At 36.5% G+C, this 18,613-nt stretch overlaps 1 protein-coding gene across 2 annotated transcripts; it reads left to right on the plus strand.

The window, feature by feature from the left end:
- Positions 1–2,140: 2,140 nt before the first annotated feature.
- Positions 2,141–16,001, plus strand: LOC110800256 (putative ribosomal large subunit pseudouridine synthase SVR1, chloroplastic). 2 transcript variants are annotated; one of them, XM_022005558.2, is made up of 10 exons: positions 2,142–2,662; positions 5,381–5,460; positions 5,660–5,760; positions 5,902–5,974; positions 6,103–6,196; positions 6,294–6,342; positions 8,990–9,140; positions 10,174–10,230; positions 12,425–12,480; positions 15,407–16,001. In XM_022005558.2, the coding sequence occupies exons 1-10, from the start codon at positions 2,266–2,268 to the stop codon at positions 15,465–15,467; spliced, it is 1,119 nt and encodes a 372-aa protein (XP_021861250.1). In that variant the 5' UTR covers positions 2,142–2,265; the 3' UTR covers positions 15,468–16,001. The 2 variants fall into 2 exon arrangements, with proteins under 2 accessions (XP_021861251.1, XP_021861250.1); XM_022005559.2 differs by lacking the exon at positions 15,407–16,001 and having other exon boundaries at positions 2,141–2,662; positions 12,425–12,484.
- The last annotated feature ends 2,612 nt before the right edge of the window (positions 16,002–18,613 follow it).

An 18,613-nucleotide genomic window follows, 5' to 3' on the forward strand; every position in this document is an offset into this window, starting at 1 on the left:
CGCCCCTCTTGGGTTGTGCGTGCGTGTATGCGTTGAGTTCGTGCATGCATCGAATCCTTAAGAGATTAGGATTAGATTAAAGATTAATTTCCTAAAACTACTAGAGTTAGTTGTTGAATTAAATATTAACTTAATAGTTTTAATTAATATCTAATTCTAATAAGATTAGATTAATTGAATCCTAGTAGGTTTCTAGTTCCAATAATCCTACCCTATAAATAGGTGATGACATTCACAATTTATAATCAATTAATTCAAGTATTCATAAAGCTTTAAGGTTAAAACTAAAGTTAATAATTTGCCACAAATTATATTCGAATAACTTAAAACCTTAGGTTGAATTCTAGTTAATTAAATCTAAGGCGGATCCGAACGTGCTGTGGACTATCTACGGAGGGACTACACTTGGAGTCCTAAACTTGTTCTTGTTCGGTTCGGGAGCAGCTAGGGAGGGCACGCTACATAAGTATGTATCCTAAATTATGCTAATTGTGATGTGGCAATTAATTTGGAATCCTAGCTTTATGGTTTTTCCGCATGAAATATATATGCTTTATATTTGTCATAACCTAATTAACAACTCATACATCACTTTTCCCACCGGCGCCACCACTGCCGGCACCCACCACCATCATCCACCACTTCCACCCACCAACGTCGGTGCACCACCATGAACGAGTTTGAAAAGGGTGCCAAGAAAAAGTTAAATGCTAGCTCGTCGGGTCAAGTAGAAGGGATGCCGCCTCCACCATCGTCAACGGCCAAGTTACATGTTAGAATTTTATTTTTACGGAATAGGGCCAGAAATCCTATTCTTACCTGGGTATGGAATAGGAATTTCAACCCTATTCCATGTAAAACACGAAATAGGGATCTTGACCTTATTCCATGTTTTACATGGAATAGGGCTAAGAACCCTATTCCATTCTTAAGTGGGAATAGGAATATTGGCCCTATTCTTATCTAGGTATGGAATAGGAATTTCAACCCTATTCCATGTAAAACATGGAATAGGGATCTTGACCTTGTTCCGTGTTTTACATGGAATAGGGCTAAGAACCCTATTCCATTGCTAGGTAGGAATATGAATATTGGCCCTATTCCAGCGTAGGAATGGAATAGGGATCTCAACCCTATTCCGTGTATATGTTGCATGTTTTTTTTTTCCCGTTTATATGGAATAGGGCTCCCACCCCTATTCCCGCCCTAGGACAAAATATGGACCTCATCCTATTCCCGCCCTAGGCTGAAATAGGGATCTCAGCCCTATTCCATGTTTTTTGTCATTCTTGTTTGTCATTACAAAACACCGAATAGGGCCCCTATCCCAATTCCCGCCCTAAGACAAGATAGGAATCTCAGCCCTATTCCGTGTTTTTTATATTTTGTCGCCATTATAAAACAAGGAATAGGGCTCCCACCCCAATTCCCGCCCTAGGACAAGATAGGGATGTCAGCACTATTCCGTAACTTTTTTTTGTTAATACGTCGTTTTTCCTCAATTAATTCTTCGTTAAAAATTTATTACATTTGTAATTATTATTTAATTAATATTTTTTATTATGTTTTGTATTATTAAATAGGTTTTTTTAGGGTCATTTATTAATTATAATGTCAATAAATAATTTTTCCAAATGAACACAATCGGTTTTTTTTTCCTTAACTAATTATTAACTTAATTATAGTCAACAAACAAACTTAATTCTAGTCAACATATAAACAAACATAATAAAAATTCATTTATGTTCTCGGCCAAAATTCCACTTCAATCACAATAATGACGATAAAAGGTGGTGGTGATGGCGGCGACGGTGGAGGTGTCGGTGGTTGAGCTCACGGAATGGAGGGAGTGACAATGATATGAATTGAGGTGGTGGTTGACGGGCCAATGATGGTGGTGGCTAAGGTGGGGCCGACAAAAATAGTGGTTGCCGAAATTTGGTGGTGGGTCTAGTGAAAGAAAGTGGGGTAAGTGATTGGAGAAGTGGGGGTGAGTGAGAGTGGTGTGGGGGTGGGGGTGAGTGAGAGTGGTGTGGGGGTGGGGTGAGAGGGACAAAATGGACATTTTCTTAAATAAAGGTGGACGTTTTGCGTAAATCTGGGCGTCAAATAGTAATACCCAAAAACAATACGGAGTATTCTCCCATTTCTTTCCCTCCGCATTCCATCCACTCTGACGGTTCCGCACTCTGGTCACTCTCCTATCCAAAACCCACCAATAGCAAGTAGCAACGCCTGTCTCCAACCCACCGCAAACCACCGTTAATGGCGGCCTTTACATTTTCCGCCGCTTCAACAACGCTGGCAATTTCTACCCTCCACCTCACTCGAGCATCATTCCTCTCCATCCACCGCACTTGTCTCCACACTCTCTCTCCTCGGCTCCGCATTTCACTCAATTCCTTCCCGTCTTCCATCGAAGAACACGAACCCTTGCCCTCCTCGAAGGTTTCCGCTCCATGGATTGTCCACGCGCTCCCTACAGCGCGCTCTTTCCAATCTGTTGCCGACGGCGGGGCGCGGAAGAAGGCGGTCACGGTGAAGAAGAAGGAGAAGAGGACTGCAGAAGAACCTCGATATTCGAAAGCTGCTCGCAGGTTTTATAATGAGAGATTTGGGGAGAAGCCTCAGCGGCTTGCTAAGGTACTTGCTGCTGCTGGAGGTGAGAGAAAACAAATTACGGAGTACTTCTATGAAATTATTTTCCTACTATTTCTCTTTTCAGTTATAATTTGTGTGATGATTGAACTTAATTAGATTAATATGTGGAAATTCGTGTTAATTATGATTTCATGTGGTGATTTCACCAAGTAATTTAGATTTTGTTTAGTTTGTGAATTTCTTGCTGGGCGCCATGTTTAGGGGGAAACTTATTTATGAAATATGTCCTTGATAATATGTATTATTGCATTGGTTATGTCTAATTAGACTTTTGCTTTTGTTGAACCTAAAATTCATTTAAGAACTAGATATGGTGGGGGGAATGTTAGGATTCTAGACCAATTGTTTTCTGGTGAGAGGATATCAATATCACGCAGTGGAATTAGTAGCTGTTCGGTTTGACTTTCGTGGAATTAAAGTAAAATGAAGTAGCTTTAGGGTTCCGTAAAGTAAAGGCATTCTATGCAGTATAGGCGTCGGCATTTAGGGCTTCGAAAACTCTAGGAGGGCTCAGGTCGTACAGAATACAACATATTATTGTGACTGCGTATAGCAAGCATGCTAAAGATGTTTAAGTGCATTGAAGAATTCTATCTCCAAAGCATGCTAAAGATGTTTAAGTGCATTGAAGAATTCTATCTCCAAGTTTCTAGAGATTTACTCATCCACAAGCTTTTGGTAGATCATCTAAACAGAACTATTTAACTCGGTAATGGAACAATGGATGTGAAAGCGAAATGATAATATCTAAATAATAAAGAAGAATAAATAGATTTCATTTAAATAGCATGCTTACCATTTGACCAGCCTCCCCATTCCAAAAGGCACAATTGTTAATCTTGGTCTTCTTTTTTCTTTTCTAATCTCTATTTAGTGCTCACTATCAATTAAGTGTTCCATCCTTATTGTAGGAAGTTTCTCTCTTTCTTCAAGGATTTATATCTTAGTTAAGATTGCGGTGAGTATAACATATAGCACAGTGGTGATAACTAATTCACTACTTTAGTCATTAGTGGTGAAATCTAGTGCTGCTGTAAATTGAGTTAATCCGGAACAGAGAGGAAGCAAACAAGACATGTTCAAGAAAGACTAGTGTATAAAAAAGCGCAAAGCGCACTTACGCGATATGAGTCCTAGAGCGTAAGCGCAAAGCACAAGGTGCACGCTTCATCGAAGTGAATCGCACTTTTTAAAAATTAAAGGTTTTTTTATTTATTATTATGCATATATGTTACTAAAATAACCACAAAAATATATAAACATCAAATTTGCTTCCAGAAATATATTACTCTTTGTTTTAACAAAAATAAAGCATATAACATAGTGTTTATCAAGAAGCTAGGACCGGCTCAGCTTGTGTTGCTGTTGTCTTCTTCTTTTCTTCTTTTTCCTTTTCTTTTGGATTCTTGGCCACTTTCTATTGTTAAGGATTAATAGGTCGTGGTCCAATACACAGTAACAACATATAAAAGAAGCTTTCAACGTAAAGTAATAAATAAAAAAAGAATTTCAATTAAGCGCCAAAAAGCGCACTTTTTGCTCTTCGGCGCGCTTAATCACGAACGATTCACTCAGACCTTATTAAGCGATTTGCCCCAGAGCTTCGCTCTTCAACGCTTAAAGCACACTTTTTTAAGCACTGCGAAAGACTAAAACATATGAGAGATAGGAGTGTAAAGAACAAAGAGGCACATAGTTGAGAATAGAGTGAGAGTAGAGAAAGAAAGAAATGGCCCATCACCTTATAATTTTGTATTTTTGAGAGGGGATTTTTCATGGCCCGTGAGAAAAAATAATGAAGCAATTGCTTCTGATGAGTGGACTCATTATTAGTCGTGTGAGCAGTACTAGATACTGGTTTTAAGAGTATGAGCTTCATTCCTTAGCTCTCATTGGCCTTACATTCATCCTATCCACATAGCATTGAATTCGCTATAGTTTTCAGTAGTATGCAAGGCATTACACCAGCTTCCAGTGTTACCTTAAGAAAGCAACACCTATACTGGGGTCATCTGATAAAGGTTATACAACATACCATTTTGTACCTTACTTGACGAATCAGGGTTTTAGGAAATTTACACATTGGCTCTGTGAGTTATGATTGATGTTTGGCTGTTTATTAGAATGGCTAATCATGTCATTTAGGAATTTCTTCTGATTAAGTGAGAACACAAGGTGATGGTTGCCATTGGATGATCACTTTGTGTCTTGTTCTTCTATATTGGTTACAGAGTGTGTTTGAGACTTTGACTAGTAAAGGAGCACCCCCTACATTTTCCTGAACACAGCTGAATTAGGTTATGGTAGATATTCTTTCGTCTGCCTGTAACCAGAGCACACAAAAAAAACAGAAATTTACATTTAGAACTTGCAGTACCTACCAGAATCAGTTCAATCTCAATGCAGACCATCAGATGCTTTTGTTATTGTGAGGAAAGTGATGATTTGTGAGCCTCAGCTTTGCGGCCAACAAAGTTGAAAGCAGTCATCATTTGGCTGTTTTTAGGGCATGTGCTTGCTACATGTTGTCGGATTGGATTATAGATAAAAGAAAGTACACAAGATTTTTATTTTTATTTTTACGCCGGGGGGTGGGGGACCCGGGGAGGGTTTAATCAAGCTGTCATTTTGGGGTAGAATCAATTGCTGGAATTTTTTTCTGCTGCCAAATTCTAGTTAGTGGCATCTGTGTGCTCTAAATCTATGTTTCTTTTGTCAGTGGCATCAAGGAGAAGCAGCGAGGAGCTCATTTTTCAAGGAAAGGTGACTGTCAACGGTTCTGTCTGTGATACACCTCAGGTTTACTACTGTCCACACTCACATAGTTCTATGTATCCTGCTTAATAAGTTACTGTTTCCAAATTCTTGATAGAGTGTGGAGTGTCTGAACATCTCGTGTCGCGGATTTGACTTAAGCTTTTGCCATGGTTATTGTTTCACTTTTCATCTGAAATTTGTTTTAAATGTACCATTTTAACTAACTAGTGATTATGTTCAGACAAGAGTTGATCCTGCCAAAGATATTATTTATGTCAAGGGAAGCCGCCTGCCTAAAAAGTTGCCATCGAAGGTGTATCTTGCTCTGAACAAACCTAAAGGGTCAGACACTCCACAATTCTATTTTTTACTTGAAACCGTGTATAAAGAAAGAAGAAATCCTTTTTGTCTTGTCCTTGTGAGAGTCTTTCTCAACTTGTGAAATAATTTCCATTCTGGCTCAGTATGCTTACATCATTGCAGGTACATATGCTCTTCTGGAGAGAAAGAGCTCAAATCTATTTTGTGCTTGTTTGATGATTTTCTGAAGAGTTGGGTATGTGCACCACTGACTCCTTTTCTTAGCCCCTCAAATTTCTGTGTTTGTGATCACTGTTTCTTGGAGAATTTCATGTTTTATAATATTATCTCTTTTATTAAATGTCAATAAATACATCATTTTAGGACAAACAAAATCCTGGAGAGCCAAAGCCACGACTTTTTACTGTTGGGCGCCTAGATGTTGCAACAACTGGACTAATCATTGTGACTAATGATGGTAGCTACCATACTTCGTGCAGCTTTCAAAATGTATGATCTTAAGTATGACCTACAATAATATCGAATCTGATTCTGCTAATTGCTTATCTATCCAGGTGATTTTGCTCAAAGAGTATCACATCCGTCTTCTAACTTAACGAAGGAGTAAGTAGTTTTTTTTATATTTTTTTTATTTTTATGAAGAAAAATATTATTAAAACTGCTCAGTCGAAATTATAAATACATATTCTATAAGGGTACACCAAGGTATTTGACTTTTTTGGTGCGCTATTTATATTACCCTTATGGCCTGTTTGGAAACTAACATCTCATTTCAAATGCTGGAATTTGCCCAAATTACATGTTTTGAAATGACTAGAATTTGTATTGTGTTTGGCCCAATTCCACGCCACTTACAGAACAATCCCAAGCCATGGAATTTCAATTCCAATTTCAAATGATGGAATTTGAAATTCATCGATCTCCTTTCTCCGATCATTCCTCTATGTCCACTTTCCAACCCCATTAAAACACCTTCAAGCTCGATTATACATGGCTATGCCGATGATTTTTTCTCTCCTCTAGAAGCAAACACTCTCTCCACTACCGCCGCTCCAACCACCACCATCATCTCCGTCATTCCTTGGACATAGGCAACTAGATGGAACTCCATGCAAGGGCTAACTCACCAATATTTTTCCCTCTCTTCTATGTTGGTCAATTTCATGATAATCACTTTTTTTATATGAGACAGTGATAGATTAGATTGATATTTTGATTAAATTTGTCAATTTATACTTACGTAGAAGCTGAATGGTTAGAAAGAAAAATTTATTGAGAATTGACTACCGTTGGAAAGAGAAGGTGGTAGTGGCGGGGACGGAGAGAGAAGGTGGCAGTGGCATGGATGGAGAGAGAAGGTGGCAGTGGAGGTGATGGGAGGAAGGTGATTGTGGATGTGGAGCTAGAGGAGAAAAAGGGGAGCTTTCAATTGCAATGTTTGTACTCATTTTGGATTGAAATCCTAAACAATACTGTGAATTTCTAATTATGCATTTCAAATTCCTAAATGTTGCCAAACTAATTATTTGGAATTGAATATTGGAACCTTCAAGTACAAGAATTGAAATGAAATCCATGATCCCAAACACTACCCATGTTCTCTACATATGAATTACCTACCCATCTTCTCTACATATGACAAGGGCTTTGGAGCCCTTATCATATGAATTACTTACCCATGTTCTCTACATATTTATATTAAAGATAAATTCTATCAATATAATGATATATCATATCAGGGCGTCATGGGAGTATAACATAGTCAACTGCCATTATTAATATGAAAACTTAATTACTCCGTGATGCTGACATTATTTACTCTCTCACGCATCACGTGCATACAAGACTAGTAAGCCAAAGCTTTGTATATCTCCAATGTAGTAATTTGGGAAAGCGCCACCGCCTTAGCCCATAAATAAGCGAACAAAGTTACTTTATCCCACAATGGATCACGTGGGACAACACCAAAATTAAAAATACGAACATTACGCTCCAACCATACTCAACACAAAATTGCCATAATTGCATTTTGCCAAAGCATCTTCTTCTCCTTCCATGCACTAAACCCTACAAAGCGAATTTGCAACTCGAAGGTCCGAACCCTTCGTAGAAGCTGCAAAGAAGCATTTCCAAAGAGCATGACTCATTATTTGCCCTATAAAGTGAGCAGATGACATGTGTAGCCGTTCTTCGTTCTCGTTGGACTCTTTGGAGCATATCATTCGTAATGAGCCTTCAAAGCCAAAGTCCACATTAAAGCTCTCACCTTAAGAGGGACTTTCGACTTCCAAATGAAACTTGGCAACGGAAAAGGGGGATATCTAGGGAAAGAACTCAAAGGATAAAGAAAAGATTTACATGAAAAACATTAAATAAACCCGGAAGAATTTCCTATACACTCTTGAATCCTCCATATCCTATAATTGTATGTACAAAAGATTTTACATGAAAATGAGCTCCTGTTGTACATAAAAATGAGCTCCTCTGTCTCTCGTTCATGGTCTCCTGAAGGGTAAGTCTCACGCGTTGCAAATATGAAAACTCGACTATGCGGCATTATGGAAAGAAGATATGCTGAAAAGACGAGGAAAACCAACCCCAATAAGGTTGCTCGCCTCTCCAAACATCTTCCCCAAAACGGATTTGCTTACCATCCCCTATCTTGAACTTTGCTAATGGCTTTAGTAGAGTAAAAACTTGGGAAATAAATTTCCATGGACAATCCTATTTTGACATAAGCCGCACTTGGTTTTGTTGACGTCACATCAAAGAGACCGACATTCAAGAGGAAACCTCCACCACCATTTACCCACCAAAGCAACATTGTTCTGAATCACCCTGCAAAACCCCAAACCTCCCTCTGACCTCTGTTTCCGAGTCACATACTAAATCCCAACTGACAATATGATCTTTTGAGCCTCCCCTGTCCCAGACCATAAGAAGAAATCCCACATCAACCGCTCAATTTTATGTGCCCCTACTCTTATTTTGCTTTGTGTATCTTCTTTTTTTTGGCATTTGATGACTATCTTTTCACCAAATCGCTTAATTTACTTTTTCAGCTGTGCAAAAATTGATGTGTCCTTTTCTTTTCCTTAATGTATGAGAACATGATTCCATTATTTGGGCGCTTGTAGTGTATGTTGTGTTTATAATCCAACTGAACCATTGCTCATCATGAAGCTGCTGGATTGCGCAATATATTGACTATATTCTACATTATAAATGAATGATGATTCTGCATTTGTAGATATATTGCCACAGTTAATGGTGAAGTTCATAAACGGCAATTAGTGGCCATTATCCAAGGAACTACTATTGATGGTGTGCATTGTACGCCTGAGTATGTAGAACTACTGCCTAGACAACAAGATATTCTCAGAGCCCGCCTTCGTATTGTGGTAAGAATCACTACATCACTGTTTGTACATTACTTATGGAGGTGATTTTCGATTGACTAGGTCTTTTCATTGGCCTAAGATGACCATATAAGATACCCTCTTAAGATAAAGCATATCAAACATTCAAACCTGATATTGTTCTCAGTTTCTTGAGTTCAATAGTTCTCTGCCATTATCGCTATGTAATTCTCTTGGAGGTATAGTAAAAGAAGTTATTACTTGATAAAAAAAAAGTGTTGAACATATTTTTTGATAAATGACTCTTCTAAAGATCAATGAAAAAATAAAGTGTGCCTGTCATTTGGAAGAAAGTAAAGAGAAGCCCAAACAACTTTGTTCCACAGACACACAGTGGTTGACTAGAGTGTATTTTTTGGAAAATTCTGGCATTCTAAAGTGTGCCGATCTCCATGTAAACCCCTTCCCTTATTCTTTAAAACTGCACATTGCTAACCTGCAGATTTGACGAAACAGAGAGTGAAACACCCACTGAAATCTGATGAATTTTCATCTCACACTCTCCCAGTATGCATGAAAGAAATTATTCAGTTTTCCTATTCCTGTCACACTCCGTAGAGATGCACCCATTTGGCATTAGATCTGAAGTTCACTGTAGTTGTGGGGCCTATCTGAACAAGTTTCCCCACAAAGAGCTTTGGGACATCAAAATTCTGGCGTGTAGTAATTTCAGTGGTACAGCCATGCAGGTTGGATGTAATGTTATAGGTTGTAAAGTCATAAAGCGTAAAGCCACTGACACAACTGTAGTATTGACAAATAATTCATGCTCTATTGCTTCTTGTTTAGACTGGCTGTCTAGCTGGTTGGTGTCGTTACGATTGATTGAGAAAAGTCACTATTTCTAGTGTTCTTGTGCAGAGAATATGAAATTTTATTGCTTTTTAAAAAAAATTTGTGACTAAATGTACCTTCTTTGGTACTTTGAGAGTACAGTTTTTCGGTCCTTTCATTTGTTTGTGTCTATTTGGGTGAATGAGCATCTGAAAGCTAACTGCAGTTGTAATATTGACAGGTTAATGAAGGAAGAAACCATGAGGTCCGAGAGCTTGTGAAAAAAGCCGGACTTGAGGTTAGTTTCTTCTTTTTGGCTTGGTAGTAAATATGTTGTTGCTGTTTACTTCTTCGAGCCGAGGAAGCTGTACATGGGCAATTTAATACTTGATAAATGTTGCTTACAAGTTATAACCACCGAAACTAGGCCTGCCAGTGGCAAGGTTTGGACTTATGGACAGGTCCTAATGTATGTAAAAATAACCATTAGAAAGGATGTTTACCAGAGACCCTCAAGAATAAAGTATTTATAAGTGATTCAGGTTCTAATGTTCTATGGCTTTGCTATACATGATGTACATACAACACTTTTGATTAGATAGCATAATAAAGTCAAATCTGATGACGTCTAAATAAAGCCCGGTGCTAATCTGTTGGGTATATTGTACAAGAGAAACCACAGCTATACTCCGACCTTTGATTTTTTGTTTTCGAGGTATCTTGACATTTTACTATTTCCATTGAGGCAGCCTCACAGATTTTGATGTATGCATGTGTGAGTAAATCTTGAAAATTTCTGCCTGACCCTCGGTCATGTGTTTCTCACTTATATGCTTTATGTGCTGAACCCTGGCCATTTGCTTCTTATAAATGTGAGACATAAGTCAACTTATATGAAGTTTTATGATCACATGTAAGCCTTTTGACTCCATCTATGTTTCTATCATTCTGTACTTGTCGTCTTGTCCTTACTAATCTTTTATTAAATGGACATTACCAAGGGACAAACTATCAGAAAAATTCATTCATTTCATCTGAAAGGCTACATATTCGTCGGACAGGCTCCTGCATGATATTAACACACAAAGGGACAAAAACAATGCATAAAAATAAAGGGATACTGAAGTAGGAAAGTTTCACTGCTTTAACATGAACTTTCAGTGTAATATCTGGATGGTAGACTGAGGTTTGCACATTTTGCATCGAAACATTAGCATCGTAACTATAGAGTTGGTGTATAACTAACTGAGGTTTTGCTGGAATATTTAATGACCTAGCATGGAAAAGAACACTGATGGTAGGGATGGCAATTCAATCCGAGTCCGAACCGATCCGAAGAAAAAAGTCAGATCCAAGTCCGAATAAAGAGAATCCGAATCTGTGTCCGAATAGGAGCCGGATCGGACTCGGATCTTGCTTTGGGTCCAACGGGTTTGACTCAAGTCCGAGTTCGAACCCACCATTAAAAATCTGCTATCAATTAAACGCATCGTGCACATATCATGTGATATAAAGCATCCTAACCCTACTTTCTCACTCATTCACACTGCTACCACATACGGAGTACCTCCTCTTTCTCTATCCTCTACTACATCTCCCTCCTCTTTGTCTCTTCTCTGTTACAGCTCCTCCCTCTCCCTCTACTACTGTAGTACTGCCGAAAGATGAAGTAGTCAGAAAATTATATGCCACGTATGGAAAGCATGTAGATTTGTTTTATTTTTTTCAAGTTCTTCAAGGAAAACATGTAGATCTTCTCTTCAATTGCAAGCTTCGACTAGAGAAGATTACTCCATCTGTTACGGAGTAGTTTCTACGCTTGTTGATTTTCTTCAAAAAAAAAAAAATCTCTTACTTTTTTACGAATTCTAGTTTTAGGGATGTAAAGATATAAGCATATTGGACATTGAATCAATATTTTTGTACTGTGTGATTTACAAGCAGCTTTGTAAAAATAATTAATGAAAAAAGTAACTCTTAATCTATGACATTTTCCATTTTTTGTACTTGGACTTTCTGTTTTTTTGATGTCTTGTTATTTTTCGAATTTGATTGTATTTTCCGGGTATAGTAGTGTTGAGGTTGTTGTTGGGGGCATTCAGATGCATTTGAATTGGTTGCATTCGTCCTGTCGGAGGTCCGTTGGATCAGATCGGATTCGGACCTCTTAAGGGTAATCGAATCGAAGTCGGGTTTCGGAATTTCGGACTTGGATTCGGATCCAAATCTGGGGTCCGATTAGTAAATGGATCTGACTTGGATCTTTTACATCCGACCCGAGTCCGATCCATTGCCATTCTTAATTGATGGTGAAGTTTTGAATATGAATTTAACTTTTTATCAGGAGTTATTATCTTTGGTTTAATTTCTAGGAAAGTTAATCCATGAAGTTTTCTCATATGGCTTCACAAAGTGAATGAAAACATTTTATTATATAAAATGTGTGACACATGCATCAATTGAACTAAATCTCCTTCTTTTTTCCCGTACAGATTCACTCCCTGAAACGCATACGTATTGGTGGTTTCAAGCTTTCCTCTGGCCTTGGGTAATATAATAAATTTTATTTTTTCATGTTTGCTTAGATCTCTTGATTAAGTACTGCATCCTGGAGGATAACCCTTTGTGTTCGTATGTCCATGCTATCATGCTTTCATTAGTGATGAATGTATCTTAATCTTTTTAAATGTAGACATATAAAATGCATCATGTCCCTTCAATGTGCATTCTTTGGCACTTGCATTTTTATTTGACTGTTCAGAAGTGATGCATGCCCCTGAATTTATTTTTTTCCTTTGCATAGAGGGAATAATCAGTTCTCTACAACACCCCGTCCAAGGCCGGTTAATTGTGAATAATCATTTTGGAGTTCTTAGAGAGTGGAATACTGGATTGTCATGCTGATGTAAGCTGGTCATGTACTAACTTCAGTATAAGCGATTCTTATAATAGCAATAGGAAAGACAAGCAAATTAAAGTTGTCCATTTGTTTTCCTGGTAGCTTCTTGGTGATTCACCATTTCACTCTAACAAATTTCCTGATAGAAGTCCGGAAAAAAAAATCACCATTTCACTCTAATAAATTTCTTGATAGAAGTCCGGAAAAAAAATGGTGAATTTCACTCTAATAAATTTCCTGATAGAAGTCCAGAAAAAAAAATCTTGATAGTGGCTGCAATCTGCTGCATTGAAGGTTATGCTTGAAGTAAAAGCACTTTGATTGTAAATTTGAAGGTTGGTGCGATTGGAAGAAAGATATCTCAAAGTTGAAAAAGCATATCAAGAATTGCTTTCATTAAACGTTTACCAAATAGAACGTAAGCAAATACCAAATATAAACAATATACTCTTAGCATTAAAATCTGATAGATGGGGCATTTGGAAATGAAAATCCGTAGTATAAGTTATATAACTCAAATAGTTGAGAATTGCAAATTCAGTAATTTATGCACTTGTTAATGGGATCTGTTTTCAAATGCCACTTGAAAAATTTTCAAACCCTGATTCTGTTTTACTGTTTCTGTTCGTCGAATGTATTGAACCCATTTGACTGGACACTTTTCTGACATGAAAGTTACTAGCCTTTAAAATAAATAAAATTATGTATGAATTGGTATGCTTATAATAAAAATTTGTGTTTTAATGATGTCCACATTAAAATATAACTTTGAACAATGTGTAATCATTAATCAGTTCTCATCCATTCATATATTAATGTTTGTTGATGAAGTTTGTTTTAGAAGAGCAATTCAATAGTTGATGCAAGGAATGCTAATTTAAGATAGTAGTGTAAGATAGTTACAACAACAAAAGCCTTAGTCCCAAAATGATTTGGAGTCGGCACATGAATTATCATAAGTAACCATCCGCGAAACGTGAAGCAAGAAATTAAAAGGTTTATGTTAAAGAGAGTACACACGCAAAATTGAGAAGGCGGAGGTCAGGGTAATGAGACACCGAATATATAAGGAACAATAAAACAAGGCCAATTTAAAAGAGAAGCACAAAAATGTTGAAAAAAAAAGGAGAGAAGTTCGCTATGGAAAATAGAAAAAGAAGTTATGTTGAGTCGGCGGCATATATTATCTCCTTCCACTCCATCCTATCTGACGTCATATTTACTTCAATCCCCAATAAACTCATATAACACGCAGTCATCCTCATGTTTGTTTTGGTCTTCTCATACCTCACAATTAGATTAGTTTGTCACTCTTCAAGCCTTCTATCAGACGCATCATTTGGACTCCTTTTTACATGGTCAAGCCACAATTCCAACTTACTTTCCACGCCTTCTTTCGTTTCATCAACCAACACAATATCATCTGCAAACAACATGCACCATGGTATGCCGTCTTGAATTAAACTCATCAATTCGTTCAAAAATCAAAACTATGGCAAAGAGGAATGGGTTAAGTGCGGAACCTTGATGTACTCCAATCGTGATAGGAAACTCCTCTGTCTAGCAAAAAGGAAATGGTGGAACCCTGATGTACTCCAATTGTGATAGGGAACACTACGATAGGGAATTCGTCCATAACTATGGCAAAAAGGAAAGGGCTAGTGTAAGATAGTTATAGTTACAATTTGTAGTGGGGAGTTCCAAAAAACAATTAAGAAGTTTATGAAATATTTCTGTGTTTGTTAAGCATCTTTGCTGACTGTTATATACTCATGACATTCAAATTTGGCATAAACCAGTTGTCGGACTTGCCTTTACTGATATCATATTTGGTTCGTGGTTTTCTTAGGTGTATTAGTGAAGTTGTGTTTCAGATTCCATTACTCTAAAATCGGAAGGCTTTTTGCAATAACCTTCAATATTAGAAAACCTTGAATATGAGAAGGTTTCTGTTAGGGAAAAAGGATGACGTGTGAATGTTAAGATGCCTTTTTAACTTGCACAAAAGGTGGGAAAAAAAGGAAGTTTAGTGGTTTCTGTCGGGATTAGCTTCCCTGACTAGCTTTGCTAGCTTCTCTGCAAGCGCAAGTTTAATGAGTGAAAATAAAAGTATGAGCAGCAGTCAGATAATGTATTCATTATGTGCCTATGTGGGACATGTGACTTTGGTATGTTTGCAAGTTCGAACTCCTTTTTTGTGGGTATCTATGTGTTTAGCCTTCAGAAAAAGTAATTTCCGTCTTTTTTTTTTTCTTTTTTTAATTTAAATTTACATTTTGATGCATGCCTTTATCACCTATAATTTTTTTTATGTATAAACAGCTACCCAACTTGAGTAAATGGGATTCAGCCCTTTAGCTACACTTTTTTCTTTATTAGCCAAATAGCAGCAATGCTAGGTAAACAAAAAAAAAATCAAAGATTTTGCCGTTCACTCGAGGACTGAAAAGCAGTTAGAGATATCTTTGGTATTGTTTTATATAATCCCCTGCATAGAATAGAAACTATGTCTAAATTACTTTCCGTTAACACCATAGGTAGCTCTGTGATGTTCTTAGTTCATTGTCTATTGTAGGCTTGGGAAATATGTTGAACTGAAAGAAAATGATCTCAAAGCCCTGGGATGGGAGAAGTAAATATCTGAATACTGTGTTTACTTTATGCCAACTTGGCCAACCGAGGAGAAACTTCTGCTAGACTGATCAGAAATGAGAAATCTTATCACCAAAGGATGACCATACATTTTGGACCCTGAGTGAGCTAGCATGTTGCTGCATTTTCTACACTGGCTGCGCATATGGGAGTTTTGAAAACCTAGTTACCCAAAAATGAAAGACGTGCCCCAAAAGTTCCTTGGAGCCCTCGGATTTCTAGAAAATGTGTTCTCCTGGTGTAAAGAATGTGCAAATTGTTGTAAGAAAGATGCTATTGAATCAGAAATCAAGATGGGAATCAAGATGAAGTACGTTGTTTACGTAGCTGGCTCGTTGTCTCCTCTGTACAGTTGATGAATGAAGAGCATATATAATTGTTTTCAAGATTTATTGCAGAAACTTTTGTTGTTTTATTCAGATATAAAAACTCTTGAACGGAATACATTTTGAATTTTGTTCGGATAAGGTACTATACGAATGGAGGTTTTGCTCTGCAGGCTGTTACCCGTTTCTCAACTTTTGGCTGAGTAATTTTCGCGTCTTCGTGTGAAATAAGAGCATTTTCAATTGCTCAATAGTGGCCTCGGAGCACCTCTCAAACTTGATCAGTAGTTTGCTTCTTGAATGTTGGGGGATCCATCATTGGTGTGTTATTACAATGTTATTCAGGCAAGGAATCCGAGTCACTATTCAGGCAATGTCCATTTCCGATGGAGCCAAAGATTCATTTGTTCTTTTGATTGTGGGATGTAATGGACTAAATCAAAATGACTCTTAAAACCTTTTCACTTCCTTTCCATGCAGTAGAAAATGTTCGTCTCGTTGTCGTCCTGTTATCGCTTTTGGGTCAATTGAAAACAACCTCTCTGCAATTGCAGGGGTAAGGTTGTGTACACCCGACCCTCTTTACCCTGCTTTTTGCAGAAGCCTCTTTGAGGCAATGAGGGTAATGATAATGAATTATAATGTAAAGGAATCCCAGTCACATACAATTTATTCCTGGTCTTGAAAATCGCCGGCCTTTCCTCAAAACAAGGATAAAGAAAAGAAAGTATTATTTGTTGTAAGTTTTTTTCCCTATACCAAGGGAAGAGGTCAAGTTACTTGCAAAATCAATAACAAACCAAACTTTAGACTCAACCTTCTTCAGATTTTAATATAATACGGTAGTAAATAATTACAAATATTTTTGATGCAAAATATTGTACGAAGAAGAATTATTAAATATAAGTATTTAATCTGTTCTAATATTATGGCATCATTTATCTTTTTAGGATGTTTCATAAATATTGTATTATTTTCATTATAGTAAATAAAATAGTTGCTTTCACACCACAAATATTTTGTATATCTTTACATTAACTCTTCTCGATTCATTTAAGTTCGGTATTGTTTTTTGTACTTATGCTAATATACGATTTATTTATAATATTACAAAATATAGATATAATTTGAGATATTTTGGGTTTTTTTTTTTGAGAAAGATATTTTGTATGTAGCATATGATCCATAATTTATATATTGCATATTTATGTTTTCCAATATTCCATTTCTTAAATCAATATTTTTAATTTTTTTTGATTTGATTGATTATTGTTTTGTTTGTGCCATGTTTCCTTGTTTCCAACTTATTAGTTTCCTTTTTGGAAGAGTGACAAAGAGGAGCGGATTGCGGAAGTACATGGTTCGTGGATTTTAGGTATGAGTTATTAGTTTAGAATGGTCTACATCTGTCCCATGTTGGTTGAAGATTTTAAGTGTTTTAAACTCATACCTCAAACCCTCAAGATACGGGGTGCAAAAACCTAGGGGGTGGTTTGACTCATACCTTTAAGCTCCATTCTATTCGACTTATCTTGTCTGAACTTATATTGTCTGAATTTATCTGAACTTATTTTATTGGAAAAAAAAAATTGTCTCAAATAAACTTATTTGTGTCTAAAAATGCCTGAAAAAAACATAACTGGACATGTCTAAACTAATTTTGTTTGAAATAAGTCAAAATAATCGAACGTAACATAGCCTTACTCCAAATACCAAATTAAATTAAATAAAACTCATCCCCTAACCGAACCAATTCATGTTATTAAGAATCAAATTCCAAACTCATACTACCTTGATATCATTATTGATTCTAATCTAATACCAGTGTACGAACCAAAACTCTCCGAGGGTTTGGACGCCTCTCGTGTATTTTCAGTTTTCTAAGATAGACTAGATAGCTCAAATGGTTGTTAAAATAGTAATTCAAATCGTAGAATAATATGGTCTTATGATTCGATTTACGATTCTGCACGATTCTACACTTTTATATTTCAATTATTAAGTTTTTCACGTACTTCATCCGTGTTTTTTTTATTATTATTACACCATTTTATGTTTCGGCATTGTCAATACAAAACTTTAGTCATTAATAACTTTTACTATACATTAGCTAAAATTATAAAAGTTGATATTTTGAAACTATTATCGAGATAAATCTAACAAAATCTCGTATTACTATATAATCCCTTATGTATAAATCACAAAAGGTTGATAAAAGAGATTGCGTAAATAGTAAGATTGTTAATGGTGCAATAAAAAAAAACGGGGGAAGTATAAGCACTTTCAATTTAATCGTAGGAAATCTACTGGTTTCGGCCAATGAAAAATAAGATTTCTAATTTATTTATGAATTAAAAAAATCGAGTGCCACGTAGATAATTAATTAGGTGCCACATAGATATTTTAATTAATTAATTACTAACATATACAACTCCATTCAAAATCAAACATTCTAATAATAAAAAAATTCTAAAATAAAATTCATCAAAAATCAAACACTAATCTAAATTAAAATTCGATCCAAAATCAAACATAATCCAATATTAGAGCGCCACATAAGAAATCTAATGGTTTCGGCCAATGAAAAATAAGATTCCAACATTATTTTTGAATTAAAAAAGTCGAGTGCTATGAAGATAAATAATTAGGTGCCACGTGTGAGGGGGTCGAAAAAGCACGAGGCTAATGCGTGACCTCGTCCCTCGTGGGCGTGACGTTTCTTTTTGTCAAATCAAGTGTAATTGGATTTCCTGTGAGTTTACACCCAATTGACTAGTAATATAGGAGTCGCCATTCATTTTTTA

This window comes from Spinacia oleracea, chromosome 3, assembly GCF_020520425.1.
Source record: "Spinacia oleracea cultivar Varoflay chromosome 3, BTI_SOV_V1, whole genome shotgun sequence".
NCBI classification, from domain to species: domain Eukaryota; kingdom Viridiplantae; phylum Streptophyta; class Magnoliopsida; order Caryophyllales; family Amaranthaceae; genus Spinacia; species Spinacia oleracea.